Below are 23,770 nucleotides of genomic sequence, written 5' to 3'. Positions count from 1 at the left end.
GCAACCTCCGCCTCCCGGGTTCAGGCAATTCTCCTGCCCCAGCCTCCTGAGTCGCTGGGATTATAGGCACGCGCCACCATGCCCAACTAATTTTTTGTATTTTTTTTTTTTTAGTAGAAATGGGGTTTCACCATATTGACCAGGATGGTCTCGATCTCTTGACCTCGTGATCCACCCGCCTCGGCCTCCCACAGTGCTGGGATTACAGGCTTGAGCCACCGTGCCCGGCTGGTCTCGATCTCTTGACCTCGTGATCCACCCGCCTTGGCCTCCCAAAGTGCTGGGATTACAGGCGTGAGCCACCGCGCCCGGCGGTTCTTTATTTCTTAAATGTTATTTATTGATTGATTGTTGCTTTTTTTCTTTCTTTTGTATTAGTTTTTTTTTTCTTTTTCTTTTTCTTTTCTTTTCTTTGAGATACAGTCTCACTCTGTTGCCTAGGCTGGAGTGCAGTGACATGATCTCGGCTTACTGCAACCTCTGCCTCCTGGGTTCAAGCGATTCTTGTGTTCTTGTGCTTTCTAAGTAGCTGGGACTACAGATGCCACCATGCCTGGCTAGTTTTTGTATTTTTAGTAGAGACGGGGTTTTATCGTGTTGGCCAGGCTGATCTTGAAGGCCTGGCCTCAAGTGATCTGCCTGCCTCAGCCTCCCAAATTGCTGGCATTATAGACATGAGCTACCACGCCTGGCTTCAACTATAGGTTCTTTAACTAGGAGCTCCCAGAACTTGAAGGAAAAGAAAGAAATTAGTAAGAATCTGCTCATAACACTACTAGAGATAAGCCCCTTAGAGAAGTCAATTACCCTAAAACTAGATTACTAAATTAATTGTTATGAAGACATGAAACAATCTCCAGAACCAAAAAAGGTGTCCAAGAGTGTTCTGACCATAGCAAAGATGACCTAAGTGAGGGTTATAAAAGGGTATAAAGACCCTACTGGAGCCAGGTGCAGAGGCTCACGTCTGTCATCCCAGCACCTTGGGAGGCCAAGGTAGGAGGATCACTTGAGGCCAGGAATTCAAGACCAGCCTGGGCAACATAAGGAGACTCTATATGTGGGGAGGATCACTTGAGCTTAGAAGGTTGAGGCTGCAATGAGCTGTGATCGCACCATTACACTCCAGTCTGGGTGCCAGAGTGAGATCCTAGCCTGCAGGCATGCATAAATAAATAATAAAAGACCCAACTAGAACTACTCTTACCTGAGATGTCATTAAGGCGGGGGAAGTGCAAAGTTCTTTGGGGTTCTGGATGTTTTCATCTTCTTTGGCCTCAGGAGTTCTTACTGGCTTCTCTGGTGGTTCTGGATTAGGAGAAACCTCAAGGGAGGTCCTAGGACTTGGAGTCCCACTCCCCAAGGAGGCCCTAGGGCTGGTGGGTGAACCCTCTCCAGAGGCTGGAGGGCTGGAGGGTATGTTCCCTGAGGAGGGCCTGGGGCTTGGAGTGGCTCTGGGTGGAGGAGGCCTACAAGGGGGTGCTGAGGTTCTCTGGACAGAGGCTCTCTTATTTGGTTGTTCAGATCCTTCACTTGCAGCGCGGGTTCGGAGGATGACTTCTGTGGCAGATGATGAAGGCTGCCCTGAAGGGCTCAGGGCTCTGCCTGGTGATGGAGTTGGGGAGTTGGGGGGAACTTCCTCCTGGGACTTGGCGCTTTCAATGGCAAGAGAGGGCTGGGCCTGGGCGGTGCCATTGCAGGCTGGTAGAGGCTCTTCTTCCTCAGAGGAGCTTGCTTCAGATCCTTCCTTCTCTATTTCCTCATCTTCTAAGAGCTCCTTGATCTCAGAATTGCCTTCCCCCTGGGCTGCATCAGGTGCCAGATCTTCAGTTGCTGAGACAAATTCATTCTCACTCTTCAAGGAAAGTGTAGAGGAACTAGTAGGTGAGTTAAGTGGACTGGAGACCGTAGATGTTCGAACTGGCGGAGAAATGACTAAAGAGCGCCTGCTACCACTGAAAGAGGAAGGGTGTTCAGATTCAGAACAGCTAAAAACCAGAGGCAATGTAAATATGCAAAAATAAATTATGATGTATGTAATATAAAACCAGAATAAAGCAATTTAAAATGTTAGAAAGTTTGCATAGTTTACAATAACACTTATAGAGTGAAGCAAAAAAAGGCCAAAATTTTATCTATATCATGAACTCAATTATGTAAAAATATAAAAATATGTACAGAGAAAGACTGGAAAGAAACACTGCAAAATGTCGGCAAATATTTCCTCTGGGGCAAAGATGAATGGGTGGTATACAGTTGATCTACACAGATTTCATATTTGTGAATTAACCTACTTGTTTATTTGGAACCCCCAAATCAATGCTTCTGGTGCTTTCCCAGTCTCTACTGGACACGTGCAAGTGGTGAAGAATGAGTTGCCTGCCATACACTTTCCAGATGAAGTCTAACAAGGCAACCATGTACCTCCTGGTTTCCATTCTCAAACTGTAAACAAGTGTCCTTTTCACCAGGTTTTCCTAAGTTTGAGCTTTTTGTTGGTGATTTTGCTACTTAAAATGGCCCCCAAGCTGTAGTGCTAAGTGCAAGAAGACTCTGCTGTGCCTTCCAGAGCAAATACGTGTATTAGGTAAGCTTCATTCAGGTATGAGTTACAATGCTGCTGGGTTCAATATTAATGAATTCAATATTAATGAATTCAATATTAATGAATTAATAATATGTGTTAAATAAAGTGTCTTTAAACAGAAACTCACATAAAACAAGGTTATGTTTTGGGTGGTTGATAAAACTGTTGTGACCAGGGCCTCACAGAAACCTGTGTTTCCTCTATGAGCCGTGGTTCAATGTCCAGTGTGTGTGGCAACTTTATAAAACAAAACCACCACGAACAAGAGAATCAATTATAACATTTATCAAGTACCTACTATGTGTTGGATGCCATGCTTGCCCTTGAGCATTCGGAATTAGAATCCTGAATATACCAGCAAAGAAAAACTAATATAGATCAATTTTTTAAAAAAGGTCACCAACCTAATTGAAAAATAGGAAAATGATATATAGGAAAGTCACAGAACAGGAACCTTATATGGCCAATAACATGAAAAGATGCTCAAGGTAACTAGCAATCATGAAGCTGTGACTTAAAACTGCAAAAATATTCCATTTCATACCCATGAGCTTGTAAGAATGAAGAAATCTGACAATTTCACATGTAGTGAGAATGTAGACTCATGAGGGCTCTCACTCATGGCTAATGGGTAGTAAACTGGAACAACCACCTTGCAGAGCAATGTGGCAATATCTCATAAGGGTCGAGAAGCCCCCATGACAGATCTTAAGACTCAACAACCCCGCTCCAAGTATAGACCCTAAAGAAACTCTTGATAATATTCGCAGGGAGAAATGTAACACATGTTCATCACAACATTATTTATAATAGCAAAAACCTAGAAAACAACTCAAAATGTCCCAAATTAGCAGGAGGATGAAGAAATAAATCATGAACTAGGCACACAATAACAGCTATAGAAAGGAAACAGCAGAGCTAGCAACATGTAGCAATAATGAAAAATCTTGCAAACAATACTAAGAGAACAAAAGAAGTTGCAGAAGAATACATACAGTATGTATCCATTTATTAAAGCTTAAAAACATGGAAAACAATATTTTATGTATGCATGTATGTGTAGAACAATACAATGTGTGCATGTTACATTTAGTATTTATTACTACATTTAGTATTTATTTCCATGCATGTTGTTTTATTTTTTTTTGGCATGTTGTTTTATTTTATGTGTGAAACATACATACACACATAAATAACACACAGGACCCTTTAGTGGGGTCAGAAACAGAAAGTGAGTAGGGAAGGAACATTGGGAACTTCAGCTATATTTACAACAGTCGATTTCTTAAATTTGGTGGTAAGTACATGGCTATTTGTTGTGTTATTCTTTATACATTTAGTTACGTCTGAAATATTTAATTTTTATTTTTTTAGAGAGAGGGTCTTGCTCTGTCACCCAGGCTTGAGTGCAGTGGCATGATCATAGGTCACTGCAGCCTAGAACTCCTGTGATCAAGCGATTCTCCTGCCTCAGCCTCCTGAATTGCTAGGAATATAGGTGCATATCACTGTGCCTGGCTAATTTTTTTTTTCTTTTAATCTTTTTTTGTAGAGATGAGATTTCACTACATTGCCCAGGCTGATCTCAAACTCCTGGTCTCAAGTGATTCTCCTGCCTCAGCCTCCCAAAGTACCAGGATTATAGGCCTGAGCCACCATGTCTGGCCTAAAAATATTTAGTAAAAAGCAAAATAATTTTTATAGGAGCATAGTACAAACAACAAACATCATCATGTACATCCACATAAAGCATGGGTCAGGATTCTGGACTGGAGATGAGGATGTTGAACACATTCACACACAGGACAAGCGAGGCAGAAAAGGGTCTTGAATGGTGCTCACCTTGATAGTCCCTTCACCACAAAGACTTTATTGGAATGTTGCTTCTCCAGTTTGCTCATCACCTCGTACAGATTGTGGTTCAGCTAGAGCCAGTGAGAAAGAAGGTGATGCTAGCCAACTGGGAACCCGAGAATACATATCCCTTCTCCCCTCCCCTTCAGATGGTTTCCCAAAATAAAACCCCTCCCTTTCAACTCCAATCTGAATTCCTCTCTGTCTGTCTAGCACTAGAATCCAGGTCCTGTCCTGCTACCGCCTCTTCCTTGTCTCTCTGTGTTCTAAGTTCTGCCTCTTCCAACAGACTGGCAGCTGTCTCAATGCAGGGTCCGTAACTGATGTCTGATTTGAGGTTCTAGCTTCTCACAGGTGATCCAGGGAATGAAAACTCATTTTTAATATTAATTAGGCAAATCATACTTTAGCCAAATAAACTATGGAGAGTAATATGTGTAGCTGTATGTAAATATAACTGTGTAGTAGCAAAGAATCTTGGAATCTCAGGCCTAGAAAAGACCTCATAAGTTATGTTATATGGCTGGCTGTCACTGACAGGATTAGTCTTATTTGAGACCAACCACCTGAGAAACTGACTTGTCCTTAAATAGTCCCTAGCAACAATAGAGATTTCACAATGGGATTCCCCATTTCAATTCTTCCTTCCATAGGCCTAACCTCCTTTATTCATGCTAAAGCTCCAATTTGGACGTACTTATTCAGTTGTTAAGGGAGATGAAAGGGCCCTCTGATTGTGTATATATGTGCTTTAATATAGTTAAGTACACAATCAAGTGCTCTTATTTCATCATGAGATAAAAGTCAAAATCTGTGGTATCAATATGGATATTTACAGAAATTATGTAAGTCAATGCTACCTTCATATTTACTAGAAAACACACCTAGGAGTCTCAATTGGTCAGATGCTTCTCACCTTGCTCATTTCCCTGTAGAAGACATCCCTCAGGTTGGAAATGTTTTGGAAGATGGTCACATAGCAGCCAATACGACTATTAGGAAGCAAAACAACAAACACATATGGGTAAAGCATAGGAAAGGAGTTCTTTGTTTCAAATACAAGGTAGGAACTTGAGCCAAAACCAGCCACCACCAAGGCTCCGAAAAGAAAACCATCCCATATCCCACACTCAGGATGTTCTGGGATCTGTATTCATCAGAGCTGGGCCAGGAACACACATGATTCTTCAGAGCAGGAAGGCCAGGGGAGACAATATCAGCTCAGGTTGACACCAAAGTTTAACAGTTTCATGGAGTTACTTGATTTGGGCTGTTGAAGGATCGAATAGACATGAAAGGGCTTTGAATAATTTTTTAAAGAGCTGTATTAATATAAGGCCATCTAATTATAATTATTACAGCAAGAATTATTCTTTCCTTTATGAATACAGGACTTCTACACCTGTATGTACATTAATGGAATTATCCTGTAAGTGAATCAAGGAAGTATACTTTTAAACTATTAAATTTCATTTCTAGGCCAGGCATGGTGTTTCACACCTGTAATCTCAGCACTTTGGGAGGCTGAGGCAGATGGATCATTTGAGGTCAGGACTTTGAGACCAGCCTGGCCAACAGGGTGAAACCTGTCTCTACCAAGAAATACAAAAATTAGTCAAGTGTGGTAGCATGTGCCTGTAGTCCCCGCTACTCAGAAAGCTGAAGGGGGAGAATTGATTTAACTGGGAGGCATAGGTTGCAGTGAGCCATACTCCAGCCTGGGTAACAGAATGAGACCCTGTCTCAAAATAAATCAATAAAATGAAATTTCAATTTTATTTTAATTAGGAGTCACATAATGTTTTAGAATACATGTATTCATTAAAAGGCTCCATCCTATGTACACTAATAAGTGACAATATAAAATACTCTAATTGTATTAATGCATATCTTGTACAATAAAAAGAAAAAAGGATACAAATGGAGTTTCTGCTCAGATTTCTCTTTAAATGCGGAAAATTTGGCTGCACTTGATGGCTCACACTATAATCCCAGAACTTTGCGAGGCCAAGGTAGGCAGATCACTGAGGCCAGGAGTTTGAGACCAGCCTGGGCAACACGGTGAAACCCCATCTCTACTAAAAATACAAAAAAAAAAAAAAAAAAATTAGCCAAGTGTGGTGGCACATGCCTGTAATCCCAGGTACTCGGGTGGCTGAGGCACAAGAATCCCTTGAACTAGGGAGGTGGAGGTTGCAGTGAGCTGATATTGAGTACCACTGCACTCCAGCCTGGGCAACAGAGTGAGACCCTGTCTCAAAAAAAAAAGTGGGGGGTGCGGGAATTTAAATCTAAAACACTTTTATCTGCCTACCCGTCAAGGCATACAAGGTGCCTTGTGTGAAGCAAAGGTACCTTTTGTGAATTCCAGTCATTACCTATTATAAAGAATGGGCAGCTCCTCCAGCAGTTCTTGGTTCAGATCTTCAAACACAGTCTGGGCTTTGTTGAACTCTTCCTCTGCCTAAGTGGTAAAAGAGACAAGACAATCGCCCTCAATTCTGAACCCAGGACTACAGCATACCTGCTTTATCCTCTGCATTTTTTAGGCACTAGCCTTACGAGGAGCCGTCCCTCTTCTTCCCCTGACCATGCCTTCCTCAGCCTCAAGACTCTGACTATCCTTACAGCATCAGTGTCAGAAGAAACAGATTTCCTTCAGGACACTTGGTGCCGAATTTATAATTTCCCATAACCACCTTGGCCCAGCCACCTGTTACCACCATGGGGAGAGAGAGAACAGGAAGAATTTACTAGTTTTTGTTGCTGTTTTCATTTTACCTTGGCAGTCTTGGCCTCATCTTTCTTCTTGGCATTCTGCACTGCTTCCAGGTGATGTCGGGCACTATCATAGTCCACGAGCTTCCGACCCCGTTTGGCAATTCTCTCCTGATCAAGGTACCAAGAAAGAGCATGGATACTCACTTTTTAGTGGCCAGGATATGGGTAACAGAGTACCAGGCAGAGAGTAAGATTCGTGGGTCCTATTATCAAATTTCACTTTTGTTTCCCTCCCCCCCCACTGGGGCTATTATGGCTTTGTTTACTTTTGTTTTGTTTTTGAGACAGAGTCTCGCTGTGTCACCCAGGCTGGAGTGCAGTGGCACTATCTCGGCTTGCTGCAACCTCCACCTCTCGGGTTCAAATGATCTTCCTGGCTCAGCCTCCCAAGTAGCTGGGACTACAGGCACCTGACACCATGCCTGGCTAATTTTTTATTTTTTGTATTTTTAGTAGAGATGGGGTTTCACTATGTTGGCCAGGCTGGTCTTGAACTCCTGACCTCATGATTCACCCGCCTTGGCCTCCCAAAGTGCTGGGATTACAGGTGTGAGCCACCCCGCCTGGCCTTTGTGTTTGTTTTTTTGAGACAGGGTCTTGCTCTGTTGCCCAGGCTGGAGTGCAGTGTTGAGATTTCAGCTCACTTCAACCTCTGCCTTCCAGATTCAAGCAATTTTTGTGCTTCAGCCTCCCAAGTAACTGTAATTATAGGTGTGTGTACCAAGTTCAGCTAATTTTTGTATTTTTAGTAGTGATGGGGATTTGCCATGTTGGCCAGGCTTGTGTCGAACTCCCAGGCTCATGTGATCTGCCTGCCTCAGCCTCCCAAAGTGCTGGGATTACAGGCATGAGCCACCACGCCCGGCCCAAATTTCATTTTCTAGTAGGGTTGTGTGCCCATGGGATCTCCCTCAGTATCTAGGAAGAATGGGGCATTCTCAGAGGGAGATAGAGTAAGGGGCAATTCTACAGAGCATGTGGAAATCTGTAATATATATATATATTTTTCGCCCCCACCTCCCCCTGTATTAAATTTTAGTATTTCCTATGAACCCATTATAAACTAGTTCAGTCTCCAGGAGAAATGACCTTGAGAATCACATAAAAGTGAAAGTCTGGATTTTTGGGCCTTAGTCCCAAATCTGCCATTCATTAGCCTGTGGCCAATGGCAAGGCACATTTCTTTTGGGGCCTCAGTAGCCCCATCTGCCCTTATACAACTGTTATTTGAAAGATTGAATGCTGAATACAAAGTGCTTTGAAAGCTCTAAAATACAATAAAAGCCATAAATTACTATGAGCATTGAGAGAAAGTCTACTCAATCTTATCCAAAAGATAAATTATACCAGGGAGAAGCAAACTATGTTATTGAATCGTCTCATTCTCTCAGTCACAGAATTTGAAAAGACTTTAGCAATTATGTGGTCCAACTTCCCACACAATACATGAGGCTTCTCCACAATATCCAAGACAAGAAGTAGTTTGACTTCTGTTTGCCCAAACAACAGACAACTCACTATCTTTGAGTCTATTTTATTTTGTTTTTGGAAAGCTTTAACTATTAGGAACTTAAGTCAGCCTCCCTCTAACTTATTCCTCTGAATCAGCACAGTGCCTGACAGAGTAGGTGTTTGATAAAAACTAGTGCCGGGTGCGGTGACTCATGCCTGTGATCCCAGCACTTTGGGAGGCTGTGGTGGGCGGATCATTTGAGGTCAGGAGTTCGAGACCAGCCTGACCAACATGGTGAAACCCTGTCTCTACTAAAAATACAAAAATCAGCCGGGCATTGCGGTGCATGCCTGGAATCCCAGCTACTCCGGTGGCTGAGGCAGGAGAATTGCTTGAACCTGGGAGGCGGAGGTTGCAGTGAGCCGAGACTGTACCATTGCACTCTAACCTGGGTAACACAGCAAGGCTCCGTCTCAAAAAAAAATACTAGCTTAATGAATAGATGGATTCTAATTCAGCTTTCTGGAAGAGTTTAGAATAGGCGGACTTCCTCTTTTACCCAACAGACTTTCAAGTATTTGAAGATAACTATTTGATTGCTCCATGTTTCCTCTCCTATACAATAAATATCTTTAGTGCCATCAGCTGTTTGTCACAGCTAAAAGGGATGCCTCTAACTTGGATCTAATTCAAAATCAGTGTAAATATAGCTCGCTGAAATCTAAGTTTATTTTATGTATTTACTTGAGACACCAGCCTCTGTCACCCAGGCTGGACCACAGTGGCATGATCTCAGCTCACTGCAACCTCTCCCTCCCCAGCTCCAGCGATCCTTCACCCAGCCTCCTAAGGTAGCTGGGACTACAGACACATACCACCACACTAAATAATTTTTTAAGCAGTTTTTTGTAGAGATGGGGTTTTGCCACGTTGCCCAGGCTGGTCTTGAACTCCTAGGCTCAAGTGGTCCTCCTGCCTTGGCTTCCCAAAGTACTGGGATTACAGGTGTAAGCCAATGCGCCCAGCCTTGAAATCTAAGTTTAAACATAAACTTCACACTACTTCCAACCTTCTGTCCTAACCTCTTGTCTAACCCTCAGCCTTAATCTTTCTCCTAACTTACCCAAACTTCATTTCTAATCATGAAGCTCTAATTCTACTTACAATGCCTAACCCAATAAGTTCTCTAACCTGGATTGGGCCATCCACAACCCAGCCTTGATTCTGTACATTGAGTACCTTAATCTCGCTGAACTGGGCGACGTAGTTTTCCATGGTCCTCACAGCCTGGTCGGCCAGTTTTTCCTCGTAGTCCTCCCAAAGGAGATCATTATTCTGTGGGATGGAGGCAGAGGCTGGTGAAGGCTCCACTTCCTAACCACAACTGTCTACCAGGGTAATATCCAAATTCTTCTTGCAAAAAACTTCTTTTTTGTAGCACTGTATTTAGAATATCATGTTGGATTCTGGGGAATAGTCAGAGGAAGAAAAGAAACAGCCCCTACCCCAAGGAACTGCTCTTTGGGGGTCTGAACATACATTCAGGGATTAAGAACAGAGCACAAGGTCAAAGCCTTGGACTCCAGAGCTTAGAAGGGAAAGTTTAAGAGTATATAACTGCATGAACTTTGTTTTAAAAAACAACCAATCTTCAGGACCCAAAACTTCCCATAATGTTTTAAAGAGCGGAAGAGGGTCAAAATTAAAGGAATCCACAGATTAGGGAAAACTTGTTTTTATCTTCATAGTTGCAGCTTCTTCCTACCACCCAGTGACTGTGCCTATACAAATGCACAGTGTGAACCGGCCCCTTTGTTCTCCTATTTTCTTGGATAGAGAAGCTAAGCTGAGGTTGAGATGCAAACAGTAGTACGTGCCGACAAGTTGTGAAACCCAAGCCACTCTTACCCCTACGATGGCCTTCAGCTCCTCGTGACCATCCCACTCGCTGCTGTAGATCTCCTGCAGGGTTTCTGACACTCTTTTTGAACTTTCATGCATCACTGAAAGGAGAGAATTCAGTCCCACCATCAAGTTCCCCAACAGTGTTGGTGTAATCACATGGGTGACAAATCAGTGGGTTCAATTCAGAAGGACGAACTCAGAAGGTCTGGGTTATGTAAGTGAGGGAAGCTGGATGGGCTGAAAGGAAAAATCACTCTTCCTCGGCCCACAAAGTTCCAGGAGTCTAAATAAATGATAAAATGACAAAAATCTGGGGGTATGGTTGTTGTTTTCCACCCCTAAACCTCTTAGTAGCTGTATAAATGCCCTCTGGATTATCCCATGCTGCAATACCCACCTTTGACTGCACTAAGGAAGTTCTTCAGGTCCTTGTATAGCTTGTGGCCTTCTGCCTGAAAGAGAAAAGTACATTTGGTGAATAAAGAGATTGATATTTGACAAGATGCTCCCGTGGTCAAAGTAAAAAAGTAGGTTAAAAGCAGAAATCACACTTGGAATTTCTTCAAATATTCACAATTTTTGTAAGTTAGCCTTTACTTTCTTTATCAACATGTTGTAGGTTGTCTCTTTTGTATTAGCTTTTTTTTTAGACAGAGTTTGGCTCTTCTTGCCCAGGCTGGAGTGCAATGGCACGATCTCGGCTCACTGCAACCTCTACCTCCCAGGTTCAAATGATTCTCCTGACTCAGCCTCTCAAGTAGTTGGGATTACAGGCATGCGCCACCAGACTTGGCTAATTTTGTATTTTTAGTAGAGACAGGTTTCTCCATGTTGGTCAGGCTGGTCTCGAACTCCCGACCTCAGGTGGACCACCCACCTCAGCCTCCCAAAGTGCTGGGATTACAGGAGTGAGCCACTGCGACAGGCCTTGTGTTAGTGTTTAAGATGGGGCTTGCTACAGCTCCCATTACACTGGCATGTCTTCCTTCCAGTGAACAAGAGCCTATATCCAAGTTCCTCTGTTGAAATGTAAGTGTTCTCTGTGTAACACTATCTATGCCATCCTCTGGCTTGCACCCTCCTCTCTGGGTAGATAAAGTGCTACCATTTTCCACAGACACCAGGTCTTCTTTCTCTGAACCCTCACACAGACATTCCTCCCCTCCTCTGATATCCTTCTCTGCCTTGCCTCACTTTACCCTTCCCTTCCATCAGTCACCTGCTTTATGCTACTCCAAGGAGCCCCGTCATTGCCTTTCCTCCTGTTCCCACCCAAATGTCTTCATCCATCTATCTATCTATCTATCTATCTATCTATCTATCTATCTATCTGGCTATCTATCTATCTATCTAACCCTGCTTCCATCTTTGCTCCTATGTCTGAAATCTCATTTTTTAGGCTAGGAACCCCAAGTTCAGATAAGGGCTCCTCTTCCCTCTAAAAAAGAAGGAGAGGAAGGTGTCATTTAGAGTTAGAAGTTTAAATCTCAATTTGATAAATGAACTGCTTTTGTTATAACTCTGACAAATGTTCATTTAGCCTCTGCTTCTCAAATACTTCCAGGAACTGGAAACCAACATCTTGCCTGAGACAGTATCACTTCATTTTAAACTAGCTCTGTTAAAACTTTTTCTGGGCCAGGCATAGCGGGCCAAGGTGGGCGGATCACCTGAGGTCAAGAGTTCGAGATCAGCCTGACCAACATGGCGAAACCCCATCTCTACTAAAAATACAAAAATTAGCCGGGAGTGGTGGTGGGTGCCTGTAATCCCAACTACTTGGGAGGCTAAGGTAGGAGGATTGCTTGAACTTGGAATGTGAAGGTTACAGTGAGCTGAGATAGGATTGTGCCACTGCATTCCAGCCTGGGCAACAGAGCAAGACTCCCTCTCAAAACAAACAAACAAACAAATGAACAAACAAACAAACTTTTTCCTATTAGTCTTCAGTTGGTCTTCTGTACCCATAGAGTAGATCTAATTTCTCTTCCATACATGTTTGAAGACATCTTTCACGTGCCCTTGACCGAGTCTTTTTCATAGATTTCCTCAACTGTTCCTTATGGTGTTTAGAGCCCCTTCCCATTTTGGTCTCCTTCCTATGTATAAACTCATTTTGAAGAGTTGGGTGGAGATTTAAGGACTGACAGCTGACATTCTGGAACCTGACTTCAGGAGTGCAGGGATGGACTGAGAGGTGCAGCCCACTTCAAGGGTACTCTACGGGTCAGCCTACAGGTCAGAACAGACCAGTTCTGGGGATGGTATACCTAAAATCCAAGCTGCATTATTCAGTACACCATAAAATACTTGTGAATTTGTTCATTTGTTATTGGCTGTATTCATTACTTGACAGGCTATTGATGATACCAAAAATATAAAAAATTATGGAGCCAGGCATGGTGGCTCACGCCTGTAATCCCAGCACTTTGGGAGGCTGAGGCAGGTGGATCACCTAAGGTCAGGAGTTTGAGACCAGCCTGACCAACATGGTGAAACCCCATCTCTACTCAATACAAAAAATTAGCAGGGTGTGATGGCACATGCTTGTAATCCCAGCTACTCAGGAGGCTGAGGCAGGAGAATCACTTGAACCTGGGAGGTGAAGGCTGCAGTGAGCTGAGACTGCACCACTGCACTCCAGTCTGGGCAACAAGAGCGAAACTGTCTCCAAATGAATAAATAAATAAATAAATAAATAAAAATAAAAAATTATGGGAGAAAAAAAGGAAAATTCAGAAAATTCTATCTAGTGACAAAATTTTTTCCTGTGGAAATCTTTGGGGAAAGGTCACTGTTACTTAATTTCAGCAGCAGAAAATTTAGGTTTACTTGGTCAAATCAACAAAGAAAACTGGACTAGTTATTTCATCCATTTTCTTGCCTCCAGAGCTCACTTCTAAGCTAGTCTAAACTTTTGACCAAATATTAGATCAAAAGTCCCTCTCAAGGGCTGAATGTCAGTTTGAAGGGACATGAGGACACAGAGAGTCCTAAAGGAGTGAAAGGCACTGTCCGAGAGGTACGGAACTGGGATTGTGTGCTGTGTTATCATAGGAGGATTAAGAGAACATCATAAAAACAATCAAGGAAGTAGGCTGGGCACGGTGGCTCATACCTGTAATCCCAGCACTTTGGGAGGCTGAGGCAGGTGGATCACTTGAGGTCAGGAGTTCGAGACCAGCCTGGCCAACATGGTGAAACTCTGTCTCTACTAAAGATACAAAAATTAGGCCGGGTGTGGCAGTGGACACCTGTAATCCCAACTACTTGGGAGGCTGAGGCTGGAGATTCGCATGAACCTGGAAGGCAGAGGCTGTAGTGAGCCACAATCGCACCACTGCACTCCAGCCTGGGCAAAAAAGCAGACTCTGTCTAAAAAACAAACTATATCAAGGAAGTGTCAGATGCTACAGAGAGGTTAGAATGCAGGAAGAATTGGCAAAATTCACTGGATTTGGTAATATGTCTCTGGTGACCTTGAGAAAGCACTTTCAATAGCATAATGGAGACAGATTCAGTCAGTTAACAAAATTCAACATTCAGAAACACTCAGCATTTACCAGGAAGGATATCTCACTTCCTCTTTGCTTTTTATTCACAGAATAAAAGCTTAGATAGCCTAATATGTTAAATGTACACAACATCTTTTTTTTTTTTTGAGACAGAGTTTCGCCCTGTTGTCCAGGCTGGAGTGGAACGGCAGGATCTTGGCTCACCGCAAGCTCCACCTCCCGGGTTCAAGTGATTCTCTTGCCTCAGCCTCCAGGGCAGCTGGGATTACAGGTGCTTTCCACCACGGCTAGCTAATTTTTTTGTATTTTTAAAACAGACAGGGTTTCACAATGTTGGCCAGCCTGGTCTTGACTCTCAACCTCATGTGATCTCATGTGATGCACCCATCTTGGCCTCCCAAAGTGCTGGGATTATAGGCGTGAGCTACCGAACTTGGCCACCACAACGTCTTTTTTTTTTTTTTTTTTTTAAGATGGGGTTTCACCATGATGTCCAGGCTGGTCTTGAACTCCTGACCTCAGGTGATCCACCCACCTCAGCCTCCCAAAGTGCTAAGATTACAGGTGTGAGCCACAGCACCCAGCCCACAACGTCTTTTAAACATGGATAAGATACGTAGGTAGAAGTTTGAGAATTTTGAAAAGGTGATAATCAAGGTTTTAAAGAGCCTTGAAAGAGTTTTGGAGATTATAAAAATTAACAGGGTTTTAAAATTACTTATTGAAGGAAAAAAAAAAGACTCAATTTTTTACTTCACTATAAAAATTTTATTTCAAAAATAAATATAACAAAGTAATAAAAACTGTTAAATTACCTTGCACAGTCTGGGTACAGTGGCTTACGCCTATAATCCCACCACTTTGGGAGGACGAGGCAGGTGGATCACCTGAGGTCCAAAGCTCAAGACCAGCCTGGCTAACATGGCGAAAGCCTGTGTCTACTAAAAATACAAAAATTAGCCGGGTGTGGTGGCACGTGCCTGTAATCCCAGCTACTCGGGAGGCTGAGGCAGGAGAATCACTTGAACCCAAGGAGCAGAGAGGTTGCAGTGAGCTGGGATTATGCCATTGCACTACAGCCTGGGCGACGAGAGCGAAACTCCGTCTCAGAAAAATTACCCTGCACAATTTCTACAAATAAAATTCCTATTTTTTTCCCATTAGTTCTCATATGACCTGAAAAATCAGATCAGTAATCAAGGCGACCATGCATAAATGCACACTGTTCAAAACTAGGGGTACTCTTTCTGTCACAGCCCAGAAAATGGAATGCCTTCTGCTCTCTGCTGTAGCTCACAAAAGCCCAACTCCATTTCTGTGTTTTGGAATGAAGCCATTTAGTCAGAAAATTCTCCTTTATGCTCTTGCTCTTTCTTTTGAGAAGATGAAGTATGAGCGTGAGTGTGTGTGTGCGGGGGGAGTAGTGGTGTGGGGCGGGGGAGGAAGGGGAAGACAGGACAGCACCAGGTTTCAGATTCTTTCTCTGACCTATCTGTCCTCCCCGGGAATATCTCCAGGCTGAATAATCCCAACATCTTTCTCCTTTCCTGACAGATGTAACTCGCATAGTCTTGGATTCTCGCTTGTCTGGGAGTCAAGAAACTTGGCTCTACCACCAACTAGCAAGTTATTCCACTTCTCTGCCTTCCATTTCTTCATCTATAAACGCAGGGCAAGACCAGTTCTAGGTCAAAATCTTAGGATTTTATCACTTCTGCTCTCTCAATCCTTGCGAAGTTATTGGCATTGCCATAAAGAGTGTGAGTCAGTCCTTCCCACCCATTATACAAACAGTCCCAACCCTTAGTTAATGAACCACTCATACCAGAAGCTTGTCCTGAGCAGTGAGGTGGACAGAGCTAGGTCTAAGAGACTGGGGTACTGGCCGGGTGCGGTGGTTCATGCCTGTAATCCCAGCACTCTGGGAGGCTGAGGTGGATGGATCACCTGAGGTCAGGAGTTCAAGATCAGACTGGCCAACATGGTGAAATCCTGTCTACTAAAAATACAAAAATTAGCCAGGCATGGTGGTGCACAACTGTAACTCCTAGCTACTTGGGAGGCTGAGGCAGGAGAATTGCTCCAACACAGGAGGCAGAGGTTGCAGTGAGCCAAGATTGCACCACTGCACTCTAGCCTGGGTGACAAAGAGTGAGACTCCAACTCAAAATAAATAAATAAATAAATAAAAGAGAGAGAGAGAGAGAGAGAGAGAGAGAGAGAGACTGGGGTACTGAGGATGGAGAGGGTTGTTGTCCTGGGGTTCCCTAGCAGAAAATGGACTCAGACACTCAGCAAAACAAGTGTAAATAGGATGCCCAAACCTTGACCAAGTGTTGAAAAGTGCTTGGTTTAATGTAGATCCAGGAGGGAAAGATGAAGCTAGATTATTAGACTTGATTTTAAAGGTAATGAATTGGAAGCAGCTATCACTACCAGAAATAACAGGTTAAAGTGCTGCTTGAGGAAAAGGATCCTTCCTATGTAATACACTCTGAGGAGAAGGAATAGGGGGAAGCAAGTAGAGCCTCAAAGAAAAATTACCTATAGAAATGTGATCAGGAATGTGGGCAAGTGGCAAGACATTGAAATTAGGCCGGGAAGTTTGGGATTGATAAGACAAGCTATTAATAAAAAGTTTACCTGCAATCTGACTGTGGGTGAGAGACAGGGCACACGACCAACTGGTTCAGCTTCTGGAACGCTTCACTCACACCTGTAATCCCACACCTCAAGGAGTCAGAGGCAGGAGGACTGCCTGAGCCTAAGAGTTTGAGACCAGCTTGGGCAGCATAGCAACATCCCATCTTCACACACACACACAAAAATCCTTGATCTTGTCCTTTTCCTCCTGTGTGTCTTTGCCACCCCAGGTCAGATGTGTCTATATTGTCACTGTCTTCCTCCCTAAACTGAGAGCCTTGTGGGGAGGCATGTTGGCTCATTCATGTTGAAGTCCCAGCACCTGTGTTAACAGTGCCTGGCACTCAGCAGGTGCTCATAAAATGTTTGTTAAATGGGCGGATGTGGTGGCTCATGTCTGTAATCCAAGCACTTTGGAGGCCAAGGTGGGCGGATCACCTGAGGTCGGGAGTTCCAGCCTGACCAACATGGTGAAACCCCAGTCTTAAAAAAAAAGTAATTAAAAAAAAAAGTTTGTTAAATGAATTTACCGAGAGGAGAATTTCAAAAGTATGTTCAATCAGCACTTATAGATGTATCATTCTCTTAGTCAAGAAGTTTTTCCTTATTTATTTTATTTTTAAAATAGAGACAAGGTCTCACTATGTTCCCTAGGCTGGTCTTGAACCCCTGGCCCTTCTGCCTCAGTCTCCCAAAGTGTTGGGATGACAGGCATGAGCCACTGCACCCAGCTAGAAGCTTTTCCTTCTTCCCCACCTAACTCCATTTCATTTATCAAACATACTTTCCCTCCTTAAGTGATGTTTAAATGGTGGGCTTCCACAGGGAATTCTGAGGGGATTGTCCCATTGGTTCTTGTTCTTCCTGATGGCCCTACTTCATTTCTTACCTCTTCTACCTACACGTCTGCTCTTAGAGAGAGGACAGAGGGACAGAATGGGCCGAGAATCAGAAACCTTCCTAAGTGGGTGTCAACTTACTGAGTCTTCTTATTTCATCCTGGAGTTGGAAATAGAACAGTAATAAGAGTTGAGAAGAGGCCCAGGGAGGCCTCCTGTGAAGCACAGTGAAAAAAGCTGAGTTTAAGTCTAAATCCTGGCCCTGCAACTTATATGCTGTTACTTTACTATTAACATCACACAAAAAAGGAGACACCAGACATTATGTGCCTTCTGATGGAAGAATACAATAACATCTATTAAGTATTCTTGCTGTCAAAACAAAAACTTGAATCTCATCAAGCTCTAAGTCTATCAATTTACAGAAAGTATGGAAGGCATAGGAGCATATTAGACAATACCATGGGAATTCAATCAGCAAAATATAGACTGTAGGAAATTTCAGGACAAACAACCTAGTGTCATCAACAAATAAGCTATAAGAAGGGAGGGATTAGAACACAGATTAAGAGATATAACCTTAAATCTAAGAGACTTAAACATGTCAGTGAGTTGATGATTTAAACAAACCATAAAGAAACATGAAGACACAATCAGGGGAATTTGAACATTGACAAGACATTTTGTCATATTAAGAAATGATTCTGGCCGGGCGTGGTGGCTCACGCCTGTAATCTCAGCACTTTGGGAGGCTGAGGTGGGCAGATCACCTGAGGTTGGGAGTTCGAGACCAGCCTGACCAACATGGAGATACCCCATCTCTACTAAAAAGACAAAAAATTAGCCAGGCATGGTGACACATGCCTGTAATCCCAGCTACTCAGGAGGCTGAGGTAGGAGAATCGCTTGAACCCGGGAGGCAGAGCTTGCGGTGAGCTGAGACCCTGCCATTGCACTCCAGCATGGGCAACAAGGGCAAAACTCCATCTAAAAAAACAAAAAACAAAAAATGATTCTAGTTTTTTTGTTAAAAGATAGCACTAAAACTTACATTTTCTTGGACTATTTAATCAGAAATATCTGAAAAGATATTTGTATGACATTCATAAGTGAAAAAGGCAAGATGCAAAACCATATGCATGGAATAATCTCACTTCAGTAAATCTCACATTTATTTATTGTGGATATACTTAGATATCATACACACACATAGCAAAGTAATTGTAAAGATATAAAATAACATAGTTATAGTTTAGGAAGACATAAAATCAGAATTGTTTTGTTAACATTGTTTTCTTTTCCCTTTTTTGTTGAGACAGGGTCTCACTTTGTCACCCAGGCTAGAGTGCAGCGGTGCAAACAAAGCTCACTGCAGCCTCGACCTCCTGGACTCAGGCAATCCTCTTGCCTGAGCCTCCCAAGTAGCTAAGACTATTGGAGCATGCCAACATGCCCAGCTAAGTTTTGTATTTTTTATAGAGATGGGGTTTTGCCATGTTGCCCAGGCTGGTCTCAAACTCCGAGCTCAGCACTTTGGCCTCTCGGTGTGCTGGGATTAGAGGCGTGAGGCACCATACTGGGTCTATTACTGATTTTTAAATTCATTTTTTTCTTTTTCTTGATGTTCTTTGGGTTTTTTTTTTTTTTGAGACAGGGTCTTGCTCTCCAGCTTAGGCTGGAGTACAGTGGCACAATTGCAGCTTACTGCTCAGTAGCTGGGACCACAGGCGTGCACCACCATGGCCAGCTAACATTTTTTATATTGTGTAGAGATAAGGTATCCTGTGTTGCTGGGTTTGTCTCAAACCCCTAACCTCAGCAATATTCTCACCTCAGCCTTCCGCTCGGAGGTGTGAACCAATGCACCCAACCATTTACTTTCTGGTTTGTTGTAATGAGTACATATTTTATTTATACTGATTTATTTATTCATTTTTGAGACCAGGTCTTGCTCTGCTGCCTAGGCTGGCATGCAGTGGTATGATCACAGCTCGCTGCAGCTTGGAATTCCCGAGCTCAAGCAATCCTCCTACCTCAGCCTCCCAAGTAGCTGGGACTACAAGCATCTGCCATCACACCTGGCTAATTTTTGTATTTTTTTGTAGAGACAGGGTCTTGCTATGTTGCCCAGGCTCGTCTTGAATTGCTAGGCTCAACTAACCCTCTGGCTTTGGCCTCCCGAAGTGCTGGGATTACAGGCATGAGCCACCATGCTCGGCCAAGTAAATGTTTTACAGAAAAACATTTTGAAGTGTGATAATGGTATTGTGGTTGCATTTTAAAAGAGTTCTATCTTTAGAGACTGATCATGAATTTTTTGTTTTTTTTGAGAGAATTTCACTCTGTCGTCCAGGCTGGAGTACAGTGGTATGATCTCAGCTCACTGAAACCTCCACCTCCCAGGTTCAAGCGATACTCCTGCTTCAGCCTCCCAAGTAGGTGAGATTACAGGTATGTGCCACCACGCCCAGCTAATTTTTGTATTTTTAGTAGAGATGGGGTTTCACCATGTTAGCCAGGCTGGTCTCAAACTCCTGATCCCAGGTAATCTGCCCTCCTTGGCCTCCCAAAGTGCTGGGATTACAGGTATGAGCCACTGTGCCCGACCTAATAATGAAATTTTTATGGTTATGTAAATGTTGTTGGAATAAAAATGGAGTCACTAATGTTTAAAAAATAATCCCTGATTATAAAGCCAGGGAAAGCTATGAAGAGGAGGTTCTCATGCTTATATGCCTGGTAAGAATTATCACAATAGACCCTATGAAAACCACAACCTTGCACAAAGACCATCACAACCTTATACAAAAAATATTTCTGCAAGGACTTCTGCTCTGTTCTGCCTGTTCAACCTTGGACTGGCATCACCCTTGTTGTTGATCTTTGTAGCCAAGAATAATTATTTTCAAACAATCATGTAATTCTTCTCATTTTTTCCTTTGAGAACATTTGTCTTCCTTTACTTCTCTGAATACCTCATAGTTTACTATGGTACACATATTCCCATTGCAACACTCTATTCCCACATAAATAACTTTTTCTCTTAGACAGCCTCCCTCTGTTATTTAGGCTGGATGAAATGATATATCTGGAATTTGCTTCACAATAATCAAGGACAGGAGAAAGTAAGTGGAGACACAGAGGAAACATGATTGCTCAGGAGTGGATAAATTATGGAAGCTGAACGATGAGTATGTGTGAATTCATTATACAAGTTTATCTGCCTTTGTACATATTTAAAACATTCCCTTAAAAAAAAAAGTTTATCGGCCAGGCATGGTAGCTTGTGCCCATAATCCCAGCACTTTGGGAGGCCAAGGCAGGCGGATCACGCGGTCAGGAGGTCGAGAGCAGCCTGACCAACGTGGTGAAATCTCTGCTAAAAATACAAAATTAGCCAGGCATGGTGGTGCACACCTGAAATTCCAGCTACTCAGGAGGCCAAGGAGGCAGGAGAATGACTTGAACCCGGAAGGTGGAGGTTGCAGTGAGGCAAGATCACGCCACTGCACTCCAGCCTGGGTGACAGAGGGAGACTCCGTCTCCAAAAAAAAAAAAAAAAAAAAAAAGATTTTGTGTTGTCTTTGTCCCTGGTTTCTGGAATTAACTTCTAAATCTTGTGTCTCTGTTATTCATGGTGATCCCGTCAGACTATACCTAAGTTTATGCTAAAAAAATGACTCAGGATGGTGGCTGGCTAGGCTGGAAAAATCAACCCTGTAACTACAGAGTTGAGGCTCTGAGACAGGTGATGTCAGCCTGACCTCTGCAGGAGGAAGGGGAGCTAGAGATAGATTTAATCATGTAGCCAATGATTCAATGTATAAAGAAACTGCATCAGAACTCCAAGCACCTGAAGCTTACTACATCAATGTGCTGTGAGGGTGACACAGGAGCTTCAAGTTTGTGACCCTCCTGGATCTCACCTTATGTGTCTCTTCATTTGGCTTGTCCTGATTTGTATCTTTGTAATAAAACTTGAGTAGGTAGAAGGAATTACCAAATGTATAGCCAACTGGTCAGAAGTGCAGGTATTCTGGGAACCCTGGAGCTTACAGCTGGTGTCTAGAAGGAGGGCAGGCAGTCTTATGAGGACTGTGCCCTTAACCTGTTAAATGTGACGTAACTCTGGATAGTGTCAAAATTGTATTGTGACTGGATATTCTTAAGTTAATAACTTCTTTCCAGTATAAAGAGTGGATAGCAATCTCTAAGGCTAATGTAAAAATTAAATGACACAATGCATGTGAAGCACTGGGCCCAATGCCTTGTTCATGGTAGATGGAAAGGCAAACATCCGTGGAGGTTAAACCTCTGGCATGCCCTTCTTCATGTAAATTTTCTACATGAAATTATCCAGGCCAGGCACAGTGGCTCATGCCTGTAATCCCAGCACTTTGGGGGGCTGAGGGAGGAGGACTGCTTGAGATCAGGAGTTTGAGACTAGCCTGGGCAACATGATGAAACCCTGTCTCTATTTTAAACAAAAAAGATTGAAAAAGAAATCCCAATTGAAATAAACAATGAGAATTGGAGGTTTGTTGGTGGAAATGCTAGGTCAAAGATAGAGGTATTATTTTAGATACAGGGCTCAGGTGTGGTAGATGTAGTGAGTAAAGAGGCAATGAGAAAAACATGGGGCTACTGATAGGCGAGGAGCCCTAGGGTGGGAAAGAGGCACTCTGGGGAGGTGAATAAGCCAAAAACTAAAGGGGCAGGGCCTCACTTTGATGCTGTGTAAGGACCTGATGATGCCACTGTACCTGGGCAGTCCTGAGGGGAACAATTAAGAGAAAAGAACATTTCTGGCTGGGCATGGTGGCTCACACCTGTAATCCCAGCACTTTGGGAGGCTGAGGCAGGGGAATCGCGAGTTCAGGAGTTCAAGACCAGCCTGAGCAACATGGTAGCAACATCTCTGCTGAAAATACAAAAATTAGCCAGGTGTGGTGGCTCATGCCTGAATTCCCAGCTATTCAGGAGGTAGAGGCAGGAGAATTGCTTGAACCCAGGAGGCAGAGGTTGCAGTGAGCCGAGATTGTGCCATTGCACTCCAGCCTGGGCGACACAGCAAGACTCCATCCTAAAAAAAAAAAAAAAAAAAAGAACATTTCTCTGTTCCCCAGAATGACAGCAGCAAGAAAAAAGGTAAAGTCCTTTTATTATTTTTTTATTTATTGTACTATTTTTTTGAAACAGAGTTTTCGCTCTTGTTGTCCAGGCTGGAGTGAGGTGGCTTGATATTGACTCACCATAACTTCTGCATCCTGGGTTCAAGCGATTCTCCTGCCTCAGCCTCCTGAGTAGCTGGAATTACAGGCGCACGCCACCATGCCTGGCTAATTTTGTATTTTTAGTAGAAACGGGGTTTCTCTATGTTGGTCAAGCTGGTCTCAAACTCCTGACCTCCGATGATCCATCCGCCTCAGCTTCCCAAAGTGCTGGGATTACAGGTGTGAAACACCACGCCCAGCCTTTATTTTTATTCATTTATTTTTTGAGATGAAGTTTCGCTCGTCACCCAGGCTGGAGTGCAATGGCGCAATCTCTGCTCACTGAACCTCTGCCTCCCAGGTACAAGTGATTCTCCTGCCTCAGCCTGCTGAGTAGCTGAGATTACAGATACCTGCCACATGCCCGGCTAATTTTTTATATTTTTAGTAGAGACAGGATTTCACCATGTTGGCCAGGTTAGTCTCAAACTCCTGACCTCAGGTGATCCTCCCGCTTCAGCCTCCCAAAGTGCTGTTATTACAGGCATGAGCCACCACGCCTGGCCAGTAAATTCCTTTAGTTTACTGAGGAAGGATAAGCAGCAGGTTACTCTGTAGCCCTTAACCCTAGGGGGAAGGTGGCTTGGTAGGGATGTTTTCCAGTTTGTAGAACTTCTTGTTCTTCTGCCACTCAGCCCTCCTGTCTCCTTTCTTCTTCCAAGCTTCTCTCCCCCACCCTCCAGATTACCTGTTGTTGGTAGAAGTTGTTAGCGCTTTGTTCAAATCGTTCGTCTTTGGTTTCTACAGTTTTCCCCAATTTCTGCAGCACCTGGGGATATAAGTCAGAGAGGCCCATAAGGTTATAGTCAAGTCTGTCTTACCTGTTGGCCTCATAAGACCCTGGCTTCAGTCAAGAATCTCACTTATAACTGAAGGACTGTACTCTCACTAGACCAACAGAATTAGGAATGTAACAAACT

The 23,770-nt window shown here is 43.3% G+C and overlaps 1 protein-coding gene across 3 annotated transcripts in view; it reads right to left on the bottom strand.

Annotated features, from left to right (window-relative positions):
• BIN2 (bridging integrator 2) overlaps nucleotides 1–23,770 on the bottom strand; it is a 43,939-nt gene that overhangs the window by 10,445 nt on the left and 9,724 nt on the right. Inside the window, exons 2-10 of one of the 3 annotated variants that reach the window (XM_032284745.1) lie at nucleotides 23,539–23,619; nucleotides 10,978–11,032; nucleotides 10,584–10,678; nucleotides 9,915–10,010; nucleotides 7,223–7,330; nucleotides 6,820–6,905; nucleotides 5,358–5,433; nucleotides 4,430–4,512; nucleotides 1,208–1,955 (exon numbers count right to left, since the gene is read on the bottom strand). In XM_032284745.1, coding sequence (XP_032140636.1) covers nucleotides 1,208–1,955; nucleotides 4,430–4,512; nucleotides 5,358–5,433; nucleotides 6,820–6,905; nucleotides 7,223–7,330; nucleotides 9,915–10,010; nucleotides 10,584–10,678; nucleotides 10,978–11,032; nucleotides 23,539–23,619 — 1,428 coding nt within the window. The remainder of the gene's footprint in view (nucleotides 1–1,207; nucleotides 1,956–4,429; nucleotides 4,513–5,357; nucleotides 5,434–6,819; nucleotides 6,906–7,222; nucleotides 7,331–9,914; nucleotides 10,011–10,583; nucleotides 10,679–10,977; nucleotides 11,033–23,538; nucleotides 23,620–23,770) is intronic. The other 2 variants (XM_032284755.1, XM_032284765.1) reach the window with 2 other exon arrangements.

The sequence above is a fragment of the Sapajus apella genome, unplaced genomic scaffold, assembly GCF_009761245.1.
Source record: "Sapajus apella isolate SASKATOON/1434 unplaced genomic scaffold, GSC_monkey_1.0 scaffold2, whole genome shotgun sequence".
NCBI lineage: Eukaryota > Metazoa > Chordata > Mammalia > Primates > Cebidae > Sapajus > Sapajus apella.
Note: the sequence above shows the minus strand (reverse complement) of the source record. Positions and strands in the feature narration are given on the sequence as shown.